This window comes from Chiroxiphia lanceolata, chromosome 17, assembly GCF_009829145.1.
Source record: "Chiroxiphia lanceolata isolate bChiLan1 chromosome 17, bChiLan1.pri, whole genome shotgun sequence".
NCBI classification, from domain to species: Eukaryota; Metazoa; Chordata; class Aves; order Passeriformes; family Pipridae; genus Chiroxiphia; species Chiroxiphia lanceolata.
This window is the reverse complement of record NC_045653.1, coordinates 9098898-9121848: the sequence shown is the minus strand read 5'-3', so window position 1 is coordinate 9121848 and position 22951 is coordinate 9098898. Positions and strand designations below refer to the sequence as shown.

Below are 22951 nucleotides of genomic sequence, written 5' to 3'. Positions count from 1 at the left end.
CTGCAAAGCCCGTTTCATTTTTCTCTGCTCGTGTTTTCAGCTGACTCTGCGTCTGGGATTGTCTGCGAGGTCCCTGGAGAGTTTGTGCTCTGGTTTGTAGTGCAGACAAAAACAGATGAGGCCAAAATACTGCTGAACTTGTGATCACTGGGAGTGCCAGCACACACGGCACCTGGACAGGGGCTGGGAGTCCCAGAGGCACATACATCTCTGCATACATCAAGCTCGGAATGATCCTCCCTAAAAGTTCAAGAATGATGTCAAAAACAGGGGAAGTTCTGCTGCAGAACTCCTGATCTAATTAGAAAAAAATCTGTTTCACCTTAGGGAATGAGGTAGGTTTCATCAGACAAATGGCTTGCTGAATGCGGGGGGAGTTAAAACACTAGTATGTTAAAAATGGTAGTCCCGAAGCAATACAGATAATTATGCATAAGAAAATATGTGTTGAAAATGTGGGAGTTAATGAAACAGAACTCTTCATACGTAGCCTCACGAACACTTGCAAATTATTGTTCTTTTTTTTTATAATTAGTTTTTAGATTACCTGGGAATGAAAACAGCAAGGACAACACCCGACAGTGACAGAGATGCTGAAAAGCTTCTGTTCAGGGCTGCAGAAAACCCGAAGCTGTATAAATGCACCCAGAGCAGCCAAAGCAGCAAGCCTGTATTGGACACAGAGTCCATGAACTGCTGGGTAAGAGGGACCTGGAGTGGTGCCTTGCAGCTCCACTGACATTCTCTACCCCAGCTGAAGAGTTAAGCTACTAATCCAAGCTAAAGGAAACTACAGCACATGTCAAACCAATTTAAAAGGTGGCCAAGCTCTACAGTTCAGATCCAAACCTGCACCTCAGTCACTGCTCTTCTAGCACTCACTTCAAGCCTGGCTCCATGTTGTCTTTCCTTTCAGTTAGAGGCTTGGCTGTAGAAAGTGGCATAAATTCACTGACTTTTTCAGAACTTCACCACCCAAGACTTCGGACTGTATCTTCTTTCTGGAAACTGGCCAAATTTTTTCCAGTTTCCAGCACTGTTCACTTCTACTGCAGGTTTCTGCTCTAGTGTTTGGGTCATTGCTTTGTTCATGGTATATTTATAAATGCTTTGTGAAGAGTTAGTAAACGAACAATTGATGATTCAATAAATCATCATCCACTGCTACCAAGGCTGAAGGATCTAAAGGGCATTTACAGCTACAACTTAAAACACTCTCCATCACCTTCTACTGTTCTGCTAACAAAGATTTTCTATCACTCACTATTCCTGTCTATAACGTCTCATAACATACTTATCACTCTCTATAAAATACATTTCCTGTAACCTTCAGAGTGTGAATAAGCTTATTTACATATGGATGTCACTAGTTCAAGGTTTCTGTAAGGAACAGAAAAGGCTGGAAATCCTGTGGTATGTGCAAGGCAGACTCATCCCATCACCTTTGACAAGGTGAGAATTCAATTTACTGAATTCACTGTAACTGGTAGGGTCAGTTCATTTTTAGGGGGCACGGGATTTGTTATGATGGAGGACAAAATCTTTTTCACCTTATGTTTCTGACTGAGCGTCTGATTGCAGACTTCACAGCGGCTCCCTCAAAAGTGTTAACTTGTGTATTGTATTATTGACTACACTGATAATAACCTGGCACTGCTGAAACAATACCAACAACGCTGAGATGACATACACTTTATCTCAAATATTCCTTTTTCAAAACAACCTCTCTTCCTATTTTCTTAGGCACGACAAACAAAATAATTGTTCTTGTTCACAGAGGATAAAATAAAATAAAATAAAATCTTCTTTTACCCAGGGGAAATCTCTTTTTTCACCCAACTAAAGAGGTAATCTATTTTCTTTATCCTTCCACCCCAGTCCAGAAGCTGTGTCAACATGGTTAACTGGATACCTGACAAAGCTGACAGAATGTGCCTCTCTGATGGTGCAGTTCGGAATATGGTGTCAGTGGAAGTGACCTGCACCACTTCACTGACATTAGAGCACCCCTGGAATGGCTATTACAGTGCCAGTAGATGTGGCTAAGGCTGATAGCAATCCATGAAACAACCTTTCACAACCACTCCAGGAGAGAACTAAAGCGTGGACGCAGAAAATGTTTGAAATTTTGCAGGGCTATCATGCAAGGGGCCACATATTTTCTTTTTTAGCAATCTGTGAGACTTTATCTGCTGCGCAATTATGCTGTGCAACAGAGGGGCTAGGATTTATATCAAAATGTAGCAACCAATTACACTCCAAGCATTCTGCAGGTAGAGCATTTTATGAACTAGGATAGCATGAGGCACCACTTTTGAGTGTAATTAATCTTAATTAATTCCCTCATATTTAATATTAGCCTATCTGCGTATTTAAAAACCTATCTGACACACCCCCATCATACTGCCTGAACATCTCCTAGTGAATTAAAATGAAAAATGACTATAGCAATTATTGCATGTTTAGCTGCAGTAATGATTCTTAAATTAGTAATTTCCCAAGACGTGCTAATGCAGTGACTGGCTTCTCATGGTTTTGGGTGGTTCAGTTTACGCACAAATTTGCATGGATTTAACAAGCAGTACGAAGTTGTGCCCTTTTAAACAAATGACTCCGACTTTATGTCTGAAAAGGACATCAGTGTGTCACCACTGTCATAGAATCACAGAATTGTTTAAGTTGGAAAAGCCCTCTAAGATCATTAAGTTCAGCACTGCCAAGCCCACTGCTAAACCATGTCCCCAGGTGCCAGATCTACACGTCCTTTAAATCCCTCCAGGGATGGGACTCCACCACTGCCCTGGGCAGCCTGTGCCAGGGCTTGACAACCCTTTCTGCAAAGAAATTTTTCTTAATATCCAATCTAACCCTCCCCTAGCACAGCGTGAGGCCGTTTCCTCTTGTCCTGTCACTTGTTACCTGGAAGCGAGAACCAACCAGCGAGAACCTCCTTCCAGGTTGTAGAGAGCGAGAAGGTCCCCTCCTCGAGCTTCCTTTTCTCCAGACTGAACACCTCCAGCTCCCTCAGCCACTCCCTATCAAACTTACTCTCTAGACCCCTCCTCAGCTCCCTTGCTCTTCCCTGGACATGCTCCAGTCCCTCAATCTTCTTCTTGCAGTGAGTGGCCCAAAACTGAACCCAGGATTGGAGGTGGGGCCTCACCAATGTGAGTACAGGGGGACTGTCACTGCCCTGGTCCTGCTGGCCACAGTATTGCTGATACACCCAGGATGCCATTGGCCTTCTTGGCCACTTGGGCACATGCTGGCTCATGTTCAGCTGCCACGAACCACCACTTTGCATTGGTTTGGCTGATTTAGTGCGTCTGTTCTTGAACCCAGCAATTCTGGTGCAGTTCTGCTCTGAGCTTGTGAGCCCAGATAAAACTCCTGCTGTTTGATGCTTACATGGTAGGAAGCTCTCTCCTCCCTGTCCATCGGGCGTGTCACGTACATCCTGCCGGACACAGGGTCAATGTTGAAGACTTCCATGGGCGGCTGGTCGGCTCCCACTCCAGTGATGCTGTACCTGATATGGATCTCTTTGTCCTTATCGGAACGAATCTGCAGGGAACAACAGAGACAGGAATCCATAAGTTCTGGACAAAAGCCAAATGGATGTTTAAGCAACTTTAAAGAACCGAGCCTGAAAGCCGCACAGATGTAGCACCACTGTCAATTCTGACAAGGGAGCTGAATGCCAAAGGTTTGGAGAGAAGCCATGAAAGGTGTATTCCACATAGTTTCAGTTATTTTTCTCCTCTTTTATTCATGATTATTCTCTCTAGAAATCATTGAAATTGTGAATTTTTGACTCACCCAAAATGCACAAAAACCACTGTTTACATATTACTGAAACCACAGTTTCCTTAAAGTGTCCAATTTTTTCAGCCATACCCAAAGTCTCCCAGCCATTAATCACTTCTGAAAATGCTGTCTGCAAGCTCCCACATCGTATTCTCAGTCCCTGTGACTGTGCACACAAATACTCCCATGAAATTTGAAGAACAGGGCTGTTTGCTCCCTCTTTGTCCAATTCTGCTAGCTTGACAAGGCCAGGCTGAGAATCCCCAGTGGGATATTACCATTTCATGTGATTATTTGCTGAGGAGAATGATGTTTTGGACATTGTTTCTGAAAGCCCTTCCCTCCCATACCTCGCAAACAACACTGCAAACCAAGTACAGCACAACGAGTTACATGAACCTTGGATACAGAGCCAAGGAAAAAAAGAAGGGAGGTTAATATGTTGTCCTAGCAACCCTGACTATCTCTTTAAAACACAAATTTAATTTTCTGATCAAATGCTGAAAGAAGTTCTTGCAACAGCATGACTATTCCCGAAAGAAAGTGCAAGGTACAAATAAATTACCACCCCCCGCACCATCACAAACTGTCTTGGCACTGCAAAAGCCATGTGCATAATTTTTTCCCTAACAGGTCTATGAATACAACAAAGTAGTGGGAAGATAATAGAACCCTAGTAGCTGAGTGCATGTTATCACCTCTGCTATGGCAGCTGCACGCTTGGAGTGTGCTCAGTGGGTGCAGGAGACCCTGTGTCCCCCAAACAGCCCCAGTTTGGGGAGCAAGGGTCCTTTCCCAAGGGAAGAGGAGGCTTTGCTTGTCAGGCAAAGGGATTGAGAAGGGGCTGTGGGCTGCTCTGCACTCCCCCCATATGTGACCTATTGATATTCCTTCCTCTCCTGAGGCAGGAGGCCGACGAGGTGCTGAACGTGTCGGTGCAGAGCAGTATCAGATCCCTGGCTCCGAGACTCTCCTTTGATACCTTTGTCCAGATCGTCATCAAGTTTATACACTGTTTTCTTTGTACTGCCTCCACCAAACCGTCCGTTCCCGTTAACAGCTAATCATGTCACTTATTACAAGACACTGCCGGGATTGATCCGCGCGGCACCTGTGCCGCTGGAGCTCAAGGTCAGGGAATAGAGACAGTTTCATCTGTCTTTTCTCTGAAGGATTCACTGCTTGTTACACTGTTAGAATCGAGGAAAACTGATTGGACTTACACTTGTATAGTCACTTAGAAAAGGGACTGGGAACACTGGAAGTGCCCTCACGATGGTATATGGGTTTTTGTGGGCCTAGTGGGTATTTGCAACAGAGACCCAGGCAGACAGGCATGAATCCAATTTCCATTAGCAAATCTGTGGGTGAAGAAAGGTATATTAAAATCAAGCTTTGCTTGCACAACTGTGGTTTTAATGACGAAAGCCGACTCCCCAGCTCAATAACTGAAGACCACAGTCCCCATTTTCAGAAGGTCAGCCCTCCCCCTGCCAGAGGAAAGGGCTGGAAATCAAACCGGTTTTAATGTCTGTGCAAACGCACAGCTCAAGTCAGGGAATTCAAGATCCAACCCACTATGTCCACATCTGTAGCTTATATTAAGTGATAATCAAGGAAGACACTGCTGGACCCCCAGCTTTGAGCCAGAGTGGGGTTCCCACCTTAGAAATTAAAAAGGGTAATGTGGGACACACAGGTGTGTGTCTTCATCAGTGTCTGTCTGCACAGCTCTGAAGAATCCATAATGTAAATTTTTCCTTAACAAAGGTGGAAAAAACCTACAACAAACCAACCAAGGTATCTCCACTTTTCCTGCCTTTTTGCTCACTGGAACACGGAAACTGGGAGGGTCTCCCCATCCCCAGCCTGGCTCAACTATGGCTGTACTTGAGCACAAGCACCAAAGAGCTAATCAGTCTCTCCAGAGAACCAAAACGGAAGCAGTTTTAACCCGAATCTCAGAAGAGGAGAGTCTGTTAGTTCTTCATGGACATTTTTCTGCTCTATTTCCTGTTGCATATAGTACCCAGATCCCATTGTGATAGAAGCATTAGAAATGCATAGAGAGAGACAGAAGCAGGGGAAAGGAGCCTGGATTTAAATATTCAGTGCTAAAGGCACTATATTTTATTTTCAGGAAACGCAGATAAACAGAAGCTCTCGAAGAAAGCTATGTATAGTTTAATAAAGTGTACGCTATAGGATGTCCTTGCAGCACTTTTATTAGCATTAATAGGGTCTAAGCTGTCTGTATGTAAATCATTGCAGATACAGGAGATGGAATATATCATAAGACCCACACAACTTACCAATTATACTGAGAGAAATCCATGAGCTAATTATACTGCATTGAGCAAAACAAAGATAGAGGGAAATATGCTGCAAATATTCAGCAGTGACTCATTATTTGCTGTTAATTGTGATCATAACACAATGGTCTGACTGTTACCTGTACTTAAATCCATTTTCAGTAAGAATACAAGGGTGTGAAGTGTGCAGAAAAAAATCATGTCAGAAGTAGCACTTGTCACAGAAAGTTGCAAAGACCATTCACAATGAAGCATAGTACATATTACTACCAGGGAGATATTTATCACACACATGCTTTTTATATTGGAACATATAATTTTAGCACTCTTAATGAGATTTAAAATAAAAAAAGATTTTTCAGTAATCCTTTAACATTTTGACCAAAGGTTTCATTTGCCTAATTCCCAGGGTGCAATTTAGTAAATCTTGTTGAGAAGTTAAGAACATTATCTGAACACAATGTAAGGTTTACTTCTTTTGTTGAAACCATTCCTGAAGCAGTTTGCCATAATAATAATAAGAAGAATAAAAACTCCTCTATTCCCAAAGAGCTCACTAGATCAGGAGAAAAAAATTACTGATTGGGGGAATTTACTGGTTCAGAAGGGAGTTACTTTTTCCCTCATTTATGCCTGGGAAGCGAGAACAGATCCATATGATAATCTTCTGACTGGAGAACACACACAAGAATTTTCCTTTCATTTATCTCTCCTTTTATAAAGCAGTCAAGAGGTATGCAGGGCTCTGGGTTACAGAACAGATGGCAGAAGGATGGTTTTCCTTAGCTGCATTTATACATTTTTTACTCGGAGAACCCTTGGAGCTTTGAGCTTCTCCACTGCCAGGCATGAGACAACTCTGCATATGATGATGTGAGCAGGATGAATGATGATGGCTGATGACTGTCATAAGGGGAATTTGCTTGTAAAGCAGCTTTTATGCTCTAAAAAACCCCTCCGGGATGGAGCTTGGAGTGGATTGTTACACTGGTGAGGGAAAATGTCCCAGATCAAAAGGCAATTTATGTTGGAAGATGCAATCCCTTGTTCCTACCCTACCTCATGGACACAGGTGGTATTTTCCATGCAGGAAACCTCACCTACTCTGACAGATACAAATGGACCATCTGGGAAATGTGGGATCAGCCACCAAAGTCCCATAGGGAACATGCAGTAGAGCCAGGCACTGCACTGGTGTTGCCAGCCCTCTGCTTGGCTGTGGCCAGCAAGGACAGGGTGGCCTTGCAGCCCAACAGTGAGTGGTTGGAGCTCAAAGCAATGATGCATCATCCAAAACAGAGCACAGGCACTGCTGTCAATGTTTGCAACTCAGAACCAGAACGCCAAGAGTCTGACTTAGCCCTTGTTTCTATAGACTATTCCCAGAAACAGGAGAAATGGTGTGATTTCACAGATGGGCATTTTCTACTGTGTGTTCTGATATAATAACTAAAATGTGTGAAAATGAACATTGCAACTCCTGAGATAATACAAGGCTAAGCCCTTCTGAGCTGGCTTTTTCCTCTGCAGCAATGCCACATTTAGATAGAAAAGCAGCCTGTGCTTGTGGCACAGGACTGCATCCTGCTTTTACAGATAACATCTTAGGGTTTGTGCATGTCCATTAGGATTTACTGGGCAGCTAAACCATTCCCATAAGTTTCACTGGTGAACAGAATTTCAGGTACCAGATTTTGTTGCTGTTTTTCTCCTGTTGATCCATGTCCTAGTGCTCTCAGCACTTCCCTTTCTTGCCGAGGGGGTTTGAATTCACAAGCCCTCCCTCTCTCACCTTGGCAGATGCCAGAAGCCACCACAGATCCCTGTAATGCTCCTATGCCAGGAGCAGGGGTGATACAGACTATGGAGAGAGCTGTGTGGTCAGCACATTGGAGGGCACCAGTGAGATCATAAATGGAGCATGACATTGCCAGAAAAAGAAGTGTCCCGATGGAGACTGTTTAGATATCAGTAAAGGAAATGCCTGGAGGCCTAGGAAATGGGGTGTGTAAGGAAAAGCTGAACAAACAAGGACAACTGAGCCTACAGAAGAGGTGACTGCAACAACAGTGCTCCCGTACCTAAAAAACTATATTTAGAGTATTTCATGATCCCTACATGATCTGGGTTCTGCCCATCACCATGCAACGGTAATATATGAGTGCTTGGAAATGTATCTGGAGAAAGCAAAGCAGGAAATTTATTCTCTGCTACATTTTCCTTCCACAGAGCAAACTAGAAAATAAATTTCCTTTTAAGTTCTTCATCTTGCTCTATAACATATGGAGTCAAGAATGCCCTTCAAAAAACACTTAGTTTCCCAAATCTCCCACAGAATACTATGCAACATTTGCTCTAACATGACCTGGGGATACTTAGACTTGATTTTTTTGTTTTATAAAGCCCATTATAATTATTAATGAACACATAAAATAATGTAAATGATAAGCAGTGTCTTTTATTATTAAGCTCTTAGCTATTTTGCCCATTAAGAAAACCAAATTAAAATAATTGAAGACTATAATCTGTCATGCATTCAAAATGCTCCATAGAAATTCAGACAGGCAAACATATTCTAAGCCTTTAAAAGAGCACACTTAAGAGTCAGTCTAAGCATTCCAGGACTGGCTCATTAATTTTAGTGGAAATATTTTAATTCAACTACTCTTACTGCTTATTGAAATCTTTGCTAAGGACTTATTTATTTTTAACTGAATTTGCAATATGTTTAGGACTCATTTGTATAAAAGTTCTTAACTCTTATTTCACAGTTGTTTCAGAAGCCAGTAAAGAGACACATCTCTAGCCCTGTATTTCCAAACAAATTACTAAGTGTTGCTGAAAGAATCACATATGGTTTCAATAAAAAGATGCAGAAGTCAAGCAGACAGAGAAAAATTAATACAGATTTGGAGACCCAGCCAGGTGAAGGTGACATTTATTAACTTCTGTCTCCTTTTATCACACTTGCCAATGATCCCCAGCTATGTCCCAGAAAGAAATAAAAAAACCTCAAACCCCAAAAAACCCAGAAGATCCTCTAAAACATTTCCTTTGTCTTCGGAGAAAAAAGTGTCTTCTGTGCCTTGCAAAGAGGATGTTTGGACATGGCAAGGGCAGCTGCCATGTTTGAATAAAGCCAGAAATTCCACCAACTCCAACACTGGGTTTAACAGCAGCCTGCCCTGCAAGTCTCCATCCCCCACTGGACAAAATGATTATCAACTGAGCTGAGTTTCCCATGGCAGTGGTGTTTGCAAACAAGGTTAATTGGGAAAGATCTCTACAGGCAAAGAAAGAAGGAATGGAATTGCACATTTGTAGTTGTGGATTTCTTTTTTCCCTCAACTGGGACTCATTTCATCTCACAGAAGATTTTCTAAAAACTCTGTATCTGGTCTCAGATAAACAGAAGAGAAGCAAGCCTTTCCAGAGTGAAATCTATCCTCCTGTCTTAAAGGCTTAAGTATACATCAAATTTCATGGAAGAAGTGGTTTTCTCTTTCCACATATTGTAGAGAGAGAACTAAGGACTACACTTAAACCACATACCCAATTTTCACGATTGAGATGCACTGTGATTAACACCTTTCTTCCTGCAGTTACAAACAGCATTTCACCACTATCATTGCTACTTTCCAAGAGCTTAAGTTTCTTCCTCTTCTTTAAAATACAAATCCAAAGCCAAACTATAAAACATTCCCTTTGTCCCAATGGTTGGATCTCTCCTATGTCAGGTTAAATCTTCCTCTGCTCCAGCTGAAATCTGCGCAAACTGATTTATAACATATTTATTTTGACGACAAAAGAGATTACAAGTAGCATGCCAGAAGGATTAAACCTGTCATTTATGTTATTGATGTAACTGATGATGCAGCCTGTGCTGGAGAAAGAAACAAAACTATAAGATGTTTGAACCCAAAAGAGAAGAACCTCTCCTGCACGCCTGGCTTGCGCTCCACCACCTCCAGAGGAGCCCGTTCCCATTCAGCTCGTCTGCTCCTTACCAGGAGGATTTGCTTCCTCTGCACAGACACTGCGAGTGCTTGGCTAAGGTGCTTCCCCAAATGTTCAGCAGCTGACAGCTTCCAGCATTTCACAGGTCCTCTGGCTTCCATGTGGCTCCCTCTGTCCAAGGGCCCCTCTCCAACCCTGCTGCTCCCTTCAGGCCAATTACATCCACATGGACACTCTCCTCCGGAGCCTTCCCTATGCCCATTGGTAGCTTTGATAGTTTTCACTCCTTCTCTCCCTTCCAAGTTTTTTTGAATTGTTTACCAGGATTTTTCTCCTCTACCTGGAAGAAAATGTAACACTGAGCAGATGGAGAACAGCACATAAATCAAGCTCAATAAGGAGCTGGTAATGCAGTGGGAGAGGAGAATTTCTGCCTGTGACTCTGGCCGGTAACTGTGTGACCCCACACATAAGCACAGGATGAAATTGAACTCGTCACACTCACAGTCTAATTCAAAACTACCATTATTCTGCTCGGATAAAAGCAAAATAACAATCCCTTTACCTAGGAAACCGAATTTTGTACGTGATCAGGTGAGACGCTACAAGCACAGAACACCTGGTGTGCAGCAGCACATTCAGGCCAAGGGATCTGCTGCAGCTTAACTTTGCTTTCCTACCTGCTGAAACAGCAAAGAATTTATGTTTTAGCATGAGTTTTCCTGACACAACAAGACTGAGGTCTGCAGGGCTCATGGGGCCAGTCTGCTCTCTATGTAATGGTAGCTGGGCCAAAGTTTCTGAGCGGTGACTTGGGACTGCCAGCAGCTCAGATGATGGCAGACCTGCCAGGTCTCTCTTTACCAGTAAAAACACTGTAAATTGCAATCTGCTGAATGGTCTTCATGATTAAATAATTAAGTAATTTTCATTACTCGCTATTATGAAGGTCAAGAAGGCAATGTGTCTGTATCAGGAACAGGCCAATGCTAATGGATCTTCCACAACTAATGGTAATTGATACAGCAATTTCTAAAGCAATATGTGCCTTTCTTTGGGCCTTTCGCAGCCAGTTCAGTTTTTAAGAACTCCGCTGTGGAAAGGCTTCAGACTGTAGCAAGGTGAGAGACAGGGAGGAAAGTGTCTCTGATGGGAAGAGAAGATTACAGTGGATCAGCAGAACACCTCCACGTGACCAATGCCTTATCGCTGCCAGAACATTGATAGCAGAAGCAACAAAACTCATTTTTACTACTCTTTCCCTTATCTCTCTTACAAGAGAGCAGATTCTTCACTGCAGTGACTGAAGGCATCCCAGTGGAGCTGATGTGCTGCTATCAGGTGAATTTTGGCCCTGAAGAACTGAGGCTCGTTCATACTGTGCAAGATGCAAGCGGCTGATACTGACTGATTGGGATTTGAACCAGACACACAAGCCCTCCTCTGCTGTAGAGGATGCTCCACGACAAAAGGTGAAAGGAAATACCTCTGAGAGTTCAAAACACACTGCTCTTATTCCTGTGCCAGAGGAGTCGTGACAGGCAAGAGAAGATCATCCTTCATAATCTATTTATGAAGGGCCACACACACTGTTTCTTTGCCCAGGGTACCATCCTGCAGCACCTTCCTGCAGCTGACCCCACAGTTGTCTGCAATGGCTACGCCTAAACAAAGGCAAAGCCAAGAAAAATAAATCAGGGCAGTGGGAATTTGTCCTCATTTCTTTTTGAAGTGTATCTGTCCTGAAGCCTTACGTCATTACTTTGTATCTGCCACAAAACAAGCCTGGAAGAGACTCCAGCACCTTTCCGGGTAGAACTGAGCAGGAAACCTGAATGCCCAGTGAAGAAGATAAACAAGGGTAGCAACTACTGACCTACACAGGAGTAACCTGACCACTGTAACTAATGATCAAGGCCCTCAGCTGGTATAAATCAGTGCAGACTCACTGGCTTCAAACAGAGGCATGCTAATTCATTTCAGCTAAAAATCCGGCCCGTGGCACTTAAAAATTTAGCTGCACAGCAGAAGAACAAGTGAAGAATGATCTTCTTACAATGACACACAACAACTTAACACAAGCAGCAGTCCCCCCGTAGGACAGTGAGCTCAGACACTTGGAACAAGCATTCAGTGGAGAACAAACACACTGGTGTCCTCAGGAAGGGAGTTTTACACAGAATCAAGGGGTATAATTGGTCTTAGTATGACCTTTACTTTTGTAGTGAGCTCTGGCTTTTCCAGTCATATACAGACATACATTGAACTCACAATGGCATGATGCCTACAGATATTACTGCTCATGGACAAGTGATGCTGTGACATGACTGTGAATGCTGGTCTCAGCATAAAATAAAGCTTTTGGACCTGTCTGCAAATAGCTAACAATAGGAAACAACAAAACCCTCCAGTGTGTCTATTTTGGAGAACAAAATCTGCTGAGGCTCATGTTTGAGACACTACTTTGGGATGCTTGCAGAGCAGGCTTTAAAGCTCTGCAGCTCTCAAAGTCTCTCTAAAAAGTTTAATTATAGGAAAAGCAAACCCTTTTGTTTGCTCTGTAGGGTAGATTACACGGTACAGTGTATAGAGAAGTTATTTCAGTGGTCAGTAAAGGGAAACACCAACGTGAGGAGGCAGGAAATGAAGTTGTGCACTAAAGGAACAATGCCAATGGGCATCAGTGCCAGTCTAGACTCAATGACCCTTAAGGGTCCCTTCCAACTTGAGACAGTCTATGATTCCATGATTTATTGCCCACTCAACAAAGCCAGTGTGACATGACTTTGGTCCTAGTGCCTTGTGCATTAGGGACAGGAGATTGCCTGCATGGAAATTTCAAACCTGGCTGAACTCTGCTCCTTTGGAACGAATTCACAGGGCTGAATTTCTGGCAACTTTTTCGTTGACTCTGTTTCTGTGTGGGTTTGATCTAAGACCCCTGCTTGCTTTGACTTGAATTCATGTTAGACTTATTCATATGACTTATTGATGCACTTCCCATGCACACACTTTTAATGCAAGAGGCAGACAGGCCAGCTTGAGGACATGGTGCCATAGATTTAAAAAAAAAAAGAAAAAAAGCAATAATTTCTGAGATGTTACAAAGCCTGCTCATATTTCAATTCCATTCATGGCACATTCTGTTTTTGGATTTAACCCTCCAAAGCCAGTAACAGTCCTCAAGGGTCCCAAACACAAGCTTCCCACCCTCCCAAAACTCCAATAACAATAACTGCATTTGCATCATCCTCCTAACAAGGGTATTGGGGTCCAGTCTGGTCTGGGATGCTAATTCTCAACTGCCTTTTTAATTGCAGATACTCTGATAGACATATTAAAATTCTTTAGGTTTTTTTTCAGCATTATTAATTGATAATTTAATTTCTGATCTGGTGAATTACATGAAATTCCTTCACCATCAGTGAAATGACAAGTTTAGAGCAGAATAGTTTAGGTAAGCAGATTGTCAGTGCTTATGGCTGTAAGACATAATTATGTACAGCCAACTGTGTAACGCGCTTGAAAAAATTATAAGCCTAGGCACAGAAATTAAAATTATTTCAAGATGAAGTTGTACAAATACAGCTGCAAAAAGCTGCAAAATCCTATTAATTTATTCCAACTGTAGTGGGTAGTGCAGGGGGGATCCAGCCCCCGCCGTCCTGCCAAAAGAAGTTTTAACTCCAAAATCCAGCAAATAAAGGGCTGGATGTTTAAATCTAAAACGTGGCTCCAGAAGACTATTTCAACTATTATTTATGTACTCATAAACTTCTGGGCATCAGCTGGGAACTTGGTATGATGACTCCTCAGCGTCAGGGCAAACATTAAATGCTGAATTACCATATGTCAGCTTAGGGTAGTTAATAATTCTACTGCATCTTGGACAACTTGAAGGCTTTTCTGAAATTGCTGTCAAATAGAATCTTTCTTTCAATCAATAAAGCAGCACGATGAAATACACTATTTGTGGTGTCGAAAAGACTAGATTAGCAAAATATTGTAAATGTAACTGGCAGGGACAACAAACTGTATCTCTTAACCAGAGACGCCCAATAAGCACATCGATACTTTCAATGAGGTGACCCCCATGAGGGAAAGGCATGTGTCTGTACATCACACACCTGTTTCTCTGCTACCCACACTTCTGGTTTGCCACCAAAGCCCTCCCAGCCCCTGAGCTGTGCTTTATCTGTGGATCTAACAGGCAGCAGGTAATTACGGGAGAGATGTTTGTTCTACACCGCTGGGTCCATCAGTCGCAGCCGGAGGAGTGAAATAGAGAACGACTGCGAGCATGGGGAACCTGTCCGACCCACTGCTTGTTTTCCAAGCTGTGTAATAGAGATATCCCTGGCAATGCTGAGGGTGAGGACCAGCAGCAATCTCTAGGAACAGCCAAATCAGGTAGGAAACGCAGAAATCTGCACACTGGGCTTCACTTAGAGGGGTACTACCAACTCGAGATCGCACTTCTGCTGCTACTTTTACTCTCAGTCAAGCACAGCTACAACGAACACACACTACTACAGCAAGTAAAACAGATTGGAAGGAATGCTATTTCCTCTGTGCATTTGACAGCATCAATGACACATTTACAGATACTCAACACTAGCAAATCAGGACCAGATCCCCAGTGCAAGTGTGCTCCTGCCAAAGCACCTGAAACCTAAGTCAAATTATTCCTAGGGTTTCCTGCACATCTTACCATGGATATACAGAATATCTGGTCCTGGCTTCCCACAGTCCAGCCACAGGACGCTGCAGCTTTTATGTGAGCCCTGGAAGAGATTTTTCCATAACACCAACTGAAAGCAAAGGTGTTGCACTGCAGATGGCTTCGCTGTGCAGCTCCCAGCCTGCTCCTCGCTGCCATGAGCAGCCCTCCAGGAACAGAGCTGGGAAATCCTGCTCCAGTTTCTTTTTTTGAAGCACAAATGAAACCTGAGCTCTTAAAACATCTCTGTGTTTGTCGTGCTCTTTGTTCTCTCCCCTATATTCCCTGTCGTGTCAGATTTTATAGTTCAATTGTGAGTCAGAAATACGCTCTCTGGGTCTTACAGATCCATCCCATGCAGCACACACGCCTTCCCAAAGCCTCGTTGGAGACTGCTGACAGTAGGAGTGGAGCTGAAACATAGTGGTCCCCAACAACCTTTAAAACCATCAGCAGTGAGTAAATGAAAACCATTTTTTATAGCACATTTTTTGAGCATTTTGATTTTTGGTAATTCAGGTCACTCCATCCGATGTTCTGTTGCTGATAAGATTTAGTTGTAGTGGTTGTTCTTAGGCTGCAGGGCCCTGAGAAAGTGATGTGAAAGTTGGTGGTGGCAAGAAATTGCCTTCATAATACTTTCAATTTTAAAAAAGTTGATAATGACGCAGGGAATGGGTCCTGTGGGAAAGCGTGAGGTTTGAAAATAATCCACCAGCGAAAGAATTGTGAACTGCTGGCTTTTGGCATTTAATTGGGATGGAATTACAGGTCAGCCTCCTCCACCAATACTATGCATACTCAAAAGGTGACAGTAAAAACAACAGATTATTATTATTATTTCCTACAGTATCTTTTTTTTTTTTTTGAATCAGAGGAAATTAAAAGAAAACAGTCTGCCACATACCCAAATCACACAGTTGCTTTCAGCATGGCTTCTCTTAGTTCAGCTGCTTTACACTGACTTGTACTGGCTGCCAAGCTGACCCAGTATTTCTGTGGTGATTAGAGTGGGATATCGCTTCATGTTTATTTCTAGGAAAGCTCAAAGTTGGCTCTGGTGCCTTTGAGAAGCTGGATGTATGTGGGGAAATGATGTTTCGTCAAACTCTAAATCTTCAGGGCTTTTTTTTTTTCTCTCTTTTAGTAAGAAGCAGGAGGAAGATTTCCTGACCCTCTGAACTATCCCTGGGTTTGAATACGCTACATGGCATGCCTGTAAACACAAGAAGAAAGCTCTTGTGTGAAACTTCTTAAACTGCAGAGGATGACGGACAGCAAATGGGATGCAAGCCAGGGAACATGACAATTAGCACAGAGAAAGTTTTCAGGGTTTATTCCATCAGTCAGCACTTAAAGAGGCTTTGAAGGGGAAAAAAAGATCCTTTTCATATTAATCCACTACTTCTGCACTTTCCCCCTATTCCATGGATTTAGTACTTAGCTGCTAAACATCTATATGCAGAGCTTTATTAAGAGGAGTTGGTTTACTTTTTGAAAGATTCCACATCCATTAGTTCATAGAGAGAAAAGAGGCAAAATCATTTCGCCTGCTGCAGTACCCAGAGTTTAAATGATGATTTACTCTTCCCCAGCTTTTAGTACTTAAAGATGTGGATGAGAGAAGAGCTAGCATTTCTTGCAATGGTATTTCTGGTCATCACCCTACTAAAGAGTCGGTTGTGCTGCTGATGATAAAGCAACTCAGTGCAAAGCAAAGGGAAAATCCCTCCCATTTCACCCCATTTCTGTTTTATCTTGGCAGACTTCACATCTGAAGAGGCACCTTACTGTTCCAAGAAAATAATATTTTCTTTTTTCTTTAAAAAGAAAAAGTTCTCTCAAGCAAGAACTTGGGCAACAGCAGGGGACAACGCCATGCCAGTATTAATTAGTGAATTCCAAATGAATCATAGTTTGTGCTTAGCAGGGTATGCTTGAAAACCATGTGAACTTTTAAAATGCTGTATTGAGCATACTAGTTACAGCTCGCTTTTTATATATTTTTTAATAAGACTAACAAAAAAAGAGTTGCTTTGGAAGGGTATCTTATTCATTTCCCCCGTGGCCCTGTTCCCAGACATTTGTGTTCTTGCCCATCTCTTTATTTGGAGGATGACATCCCCCCTTAGCTCATCCCTTCTGGTTCGAGGCCACTACTGGGGGACACCATTTTACCTCTAATTAAGAGGTGGCATGTGTGGTTGGCCCCACTGCAACCAGAATCACCAAGCAGGGGGTGCACTGTGACATGCCACACTTGTCATCTCCGTGCCTCTTTGATCCTGAGCCCCCAGGACTCTGAGATGTGCCTTCCCTACCGAAGAATGATGCTCCTGTCTCTCTGTGCCAGCAGGTTGGTGCTTCCATGCACCCAACTCCCTGCCTCAGCACAGGAGGCAGAACCTGGCAGTGGGTACACACGGCAGCTACTGCAGTGATGGACTCTGATCTTAATTTCAGGATTATTTAGGTTGTGATTAAGCTGGGGCACCTGCCAATGCAAGGCTCATCAATTCTCTTTGATTTGCAAGACTCTGCATCTGTGTCAGAACTTCAATTTCAATGCAGACTCCATTGCTGTTTTTCCTCTCTTTCACTTCAATATTGAGTTTAAAAGACACAGGAGCTGAGAGAAGAGACTGTTGCACTAGTCCAGGGAAAGCAGCCATAGGAGGCTGCGAGCATTCACTCAGGTAGCATGCAAGGAGAAAAAGATGCCCTTGGCAAGCTAAGAAACAAGAAATTCCCAAGTCTCCTTATGCTTTCCCTTATCCTGGCAAACACAACTGAAAGTGCACAGAAGAGCTGGGGGCTATTGCAACCTAAAGAACAACTGCAGCGTCCACGGGGATCCAGAACATTCAGAGCTATTTTAATCAAATTACTATCGATTAGGGACAAACTAGATTCTACTGAAGTTAATGGACACATTTCCATCGACTTCAAAGGGCTCCAAAACAGCCTGCAACACAGAAAACAAGCAAGTACCAAAATGAGAAAATGCATTTGAGTCTCGCCCTAATTGCATGAGATGAAAGAACTCTTTCAGCTGAAACTTTTTGAAACTGTTCTGCCCGAGACAAACGTCAAACAGCTCAAATGGTCAAAATTCAGCAAAACTGTAAGAAATAAGGAGAGTCTGACAGCAGCAAGTGTGGCCAGCTATGGGTATCAGAGACCTACAGAGAGATATATCAGCCCTACTGACAGTTCTGAAAGACCTCCACTAAATTATGTAGGCAAAAGCTTGGCAATTTTGTGTATGTATAGATATATACACTAATTTAGTTTTACTTTCCACTCAAATTTATTTTCTCTAAGAAGGAGATTTTTCTTCTTTCCCCCTGGAAGTGTTAGTGTGTTTAATTCCACACTACAAATGTATCAATTGTCCTTTTATCTTCACAGGACCTAATCATTTTCTCTGAGGGATGAATATGAAATCATGACACAAGCAATTTGTTTAAAGTAGCCTCTGTTACTGCCTAGAACATTTCATTGTCTTTAAAGCTATATATTTATGTGACAGCCAGACATCCAATAAAACCCACAAATCTCAAGGCCTAAGAGGTATAAAAGGGATCTCTTTTAAATTTTAAAGGGAAAAAAAAAATCAGGCTTGAATACTGGGGGTCATGACTTTACTGACCTTCACAATATTAGGTTCTTCCCAGAGTTGGTGCAATTAAGTGTTGAGTCAGTGGAAGAAATAAGGTTTTTTCCTACTTAAGAAGCTAAATGGAGAGGGCATTTTAAATAGCTTGTAGGGACCAGCAGCACCATATTCCTGTCAACTCCAGCATTACCCTTCCCCAGCCTTTATTCATTCAAGAGCTTTAACAGGTAAACAGAAAAATCCCACTTGAGGCCATTTGTGCCATCCTGGAATGGCAGCAGAGGCTGCAGTGGCTTTCTTGATCACACAGTAGTCGAAAAAACTTGTGGCAGCAATTAAAGGAAGAAGATTTTGGGTTTAAATGCTCCATCCTACCTAGTTCCCTCTTCCATCAACATTCAACAGGATGTTTTTGTCTAAGTGTATCAAAATAAGTACCAGAATCTGCCTTTGTATATATATATATATATATATATATATATATATATACACACACACACACACACACATATATATATCTATGGATGGATGAATATCCCAGCACCACTGTTACCAACCAGAGAAGAATTCAAACACCCAAAAAACATTCCAGCTACCGGAGCCCTAATCAAAAGCTCTTTTGGCAGAAAAAAAGACAGAAGTCTGTCCACCAACAGCCCCAGTCCCAGGGCTTAACAGACAACTCCTTCCTCCATAAAAACCCTGCATGAAGAAGAGATGCAGAGCCCAGTAGTAGCTTCTGGGAGCTCTTTTTCCAGCTATGCTGCCATGTCAAACCACAATGTTCAACCAGGGGAGATGCTGCTCATCACTTTCTTTCCTGTTGCTCCCAAGTGTCACCTCAGTGGTCACCTCGGAGCGCGTGACTGGAGCACTGGGCAAAGTGTGTCCGACCTCCACGTTGCTTCAGATACCCACAACTGGGATGGAAAGACATGGTTCAAGCACCTCTTAATATCCTATTATCTGTGGATCACTGACAGGGTTGATTATACCAGTTTGACATGGCTCCAAAGGAGCTGTTATGGTCTATTGTATCAATAGGTACCTAGGGAGCCTTTAATCCACAGATGCACGTGGAACAGCAGCATACTAAAAACACAGTATTTTTTTTTCTGCTTAAAAGTTGCTATTGCTTAAGCAGTAAAAAGAAGCAAAAGTAATGCTCATGGTAGAAATAAAAGCCCTGTCATTTTTTCCCATGACAAGAGCACAAAAAAGTCTGAAACCCAGGATTTTTCCCCTTTCAGTTGTGATATAAAAATGATCCAAAATGTTTACGCCAGGAGACAATTTGGAATGACTTGTTTTCCTGCTGGGCTATAATCTTGGTCAGCAGGAATGCTACTGATGTGACTCAAAATGTATTGCTGCTGTAGTGTGAAGGAAAGAAGGGGTGAGCTGTCATAATTCTTAAATTAGCAGAAATGGGGTTTTGTGTATATGATGTGTGAAAGAATGAAAGTAAGCACAGGGGAAAATTGTTTGTTTTCCTTGGAAACTGGTAGCTGGATTTGATTAAGAAAAGTGTACTTCCATGTTAGGTTCTCATGAGGTTCCTGGATACTGCAGAGACAGGCACAAGTACAGAGATACTGAAATGTTGCACAGAATATACAATTATCACTTATGAAGTCATAGGCTCCTGCTTTTTACAAGCAGATTCTTTCAAAACACTGATTTGCTCAGTGAGGTCTATGAGATGCCACATACCCAGAGCACAGAGGCATTCAAATTTGTTTCCCCGGAAAATGCTGTTAAAAATGATTCACTTAATAAAGAATTCTGTTTACAAGCAAGGAGTTAGAAGATGCCTTGGAAACACCTGATTGCTCATTCTTTAAGCAGTATCTTTTTGCAGATATAATACAACTTCCAAAAAAAGAGTATGAGGTACATAAACATCGAGGATCTCTCATGAGAACATCACTGACTTTTCAGTCCTATTCCCTTTTAATCCTGACAGAGAAACACAACCACTGGAAGTTTTGCAAGAGAATAAGCAAACATTTGTGATGCTACCAATTAAATCCTTACTTGTACAAGGGTCTTAATGTTTCCACTGACAGTCATGACAGAAGAGCACCACCATCTCCTGAGAATTTTAATAAAAAATCCTTGAATTCAGAACTGCCCTTGTGTGACTTGGCACACTTCAAACCAAGGTCTTTGGGGGAAAAGAGGCTGGGTTGCAAAGCCTGTACCATAAAAAATTATTTGACAGTATGTTTCAAAACATTATTTAAATAGAGACTTCTGTTTCAAGTTATTAATGCTTTTAATATGGATTCTCATCTCCTCTTTTTATTACTTCGTGTGTCTTTCTGGTTATTTAAGGGGTTGTGAAAAGAGCTGGTCAGCACTTCCGAGCTCCCACTGCTCATCAGTGACAGATGCTGACCATAAAGTTAGAGCCAACATAAAAAAAGAAAGAAAAAGAAATCAACCCAGAATTCTTTTTTCTCCTCTCAGGGGAGGGAAGGCAAAGACATCCATTCCTCCCTGTCCTGCTCCTCCCAACTTCCTACCAGAGAGCAACACTGGAGCCAGAACTGAGCTTGACGGTTGATTTTAACTAAGAATATAGGAGCACGAACTCTTTACAACTATTAAGCACTGTCTGACCCGGACCAAAACTGCTGTCCCATCAGGGAGCACTAAGAGAATCCCAAGAGAGCATCCTGCATCCTCAGAAGCAGAATCTGCAGGTGCTTGAGCAGCGTGTGCCCCCTCCTCTCGTACCGCACTGTCCTTTCCTCGGGGCAACAGCTGGCTCTGACAGCCTGTGTGTTTGATGGTCTGGATATCACACACATGGGAAAAGGGTCACGGTTTCCAAATCATCTGCTGGAGTAATGGGAGGAGACAGCTCCCCAGCAGCACGAGCCAGAACATCTCCGAGCTCTGACATCGCGTCAGGGCACCGGGACAGGCACAGGAAAAGCAGAGATCTCCTGTGTCCTGAAACATCTGGTCATCTACATCAGACCAGGGGTGGTGTCAGATCGTGCCAAAAGCATCTGGGCTTCTTTTTTTGCTTCATTTTCTGCACCTTCATTCTGAACTAATTCAAAGCACAGATTAGCTGGTGAATTTTTAGTGATTATGAAAGCTGGTACCACTAAACAGAGCAGAACAGGACAGGTACAGTCCAGAGGTGAAAAACTTCAGTCCTGTCTTCTAACATACCCACCAGTGTAGTCCCAGGTTCTCCCAGCAATAGTTTCTTATCTGACATGCTGAATGTTTAAGCAACATTTTCCACATTAATGGCACAGCAAGGAAATAAAGAGCCAGACGATTCATGTTCATGAGTAAACGATGTACACAAGGAGAGAAAGAGCCCTAATCCATTTGGAGTCTGAAATCAGATCTCCAGGGATGCTTTAGATCATTGCCCTACAGGGTGCCCAGAGTCTGCATCCAACTTAATGGCTTTCCTAATACCAAGATGCTCCTAATGAATAACAGGGCTGGATGGAAAAACTTTTATAAAGTCGCTTGCAACCGGATTAAGTGTATCAAGATGTTTTCTTTGATATTGTCTTGTCAGTTCATATCAAGTGACTCTTCCATGCTTTCATGTCAGGTAATTCCCAAGAAATTCACGGCTACAATCAAAAATAAATGTGTGACTTTCAAATCAGTGAGAGCTGAATGATAGGAATTTTAAATTGCTGGGATAAAACTGCTTGCTACTTCATAACACTCATGCTGCTTCCAGATTTAATACCTGCCTTTTCAAACACTATCAATTCACTTAATATGTCAGTGGGGAATAACACTACTTTATTTTATTTTCCTTTATAAGGATCATGAACCATTTTCTCTTACAGAAATGTACCAATTACCCACATGCCAATTGTCTCAGCCACACTCTGATCTTACAGTGTGGACATTCAGCTCAGGTGCACACAGAGCTTTCTGATGCTACAAAAGAACCACTGTCGGCTAAATTCCGGACTGATGTAAGCAGGCAAATTTCTGCTGACATCAATGGAACTGCACTCCCCAACGCAGGTTCTGAGTTTTACCCTCTGCCCTAAGAATCTGACAAATGCCGATGGAAGTGAGAAAGAAACCCTTCATGTGAAAAATACCCAATTTAAGGAATTAGCAGAGCAAAGCCATAGAAACAGAGGGTAAAATAAGAGACCATATTGTTCCATTTCTGCTGGGATAGGCAAGTTGGGTCTTACTCTGCCAGCCGGGATATCTGAGGATGGGGAATTACCACTGGGGCACAGCAAGGGGTGTTGGTACCGCTCCCTGCTCTTGCAGGACTGCTTGGTATGAGGAGCACAACAGGAAAAAAGGGAGCCAATCTTCAGGAAAGGCTGTGTCCAAGAAAACACTGAGGGGTCAGGTATGCATGGGGGTACAGCTTGGCCACTCAGTGTGGCACACGGGGTACAGTGTCTGCAGGGCACAGCGAGCCAGTGCCAGCACTGGAGGCCGTGAGCCTGAGCCTGCCCTCGCTAATTGGTCCTGCTGAGGATTTGGGGGTGTCAGCCAGGGCACGGTGCCACGCTAATA

General features: G+C 42.7%; 1 protein-coding gene across 1 annotated transcript in view; it reads right to left on the bottom strand.

Annotated features, from left to right (window-relative positions):
- The window catches only part of CDH4 (cadherin 4), a 425959-nt gene that overhangs the window by 93619 nt on the left and 309389 nt on the right, over positions 1 to 22951 (bottom strand). Inside the window, exon 5 of the mRNA XM_032705113.1 lies at positions 3409 to 3564. Coding sequence (XP_032561004.1) covers positions 3409 to 3564 — 156 coding nt within the window. The remainder of the gene's footprint in view (positions 1 to 3408; positions 3565 to 22951) is intronic.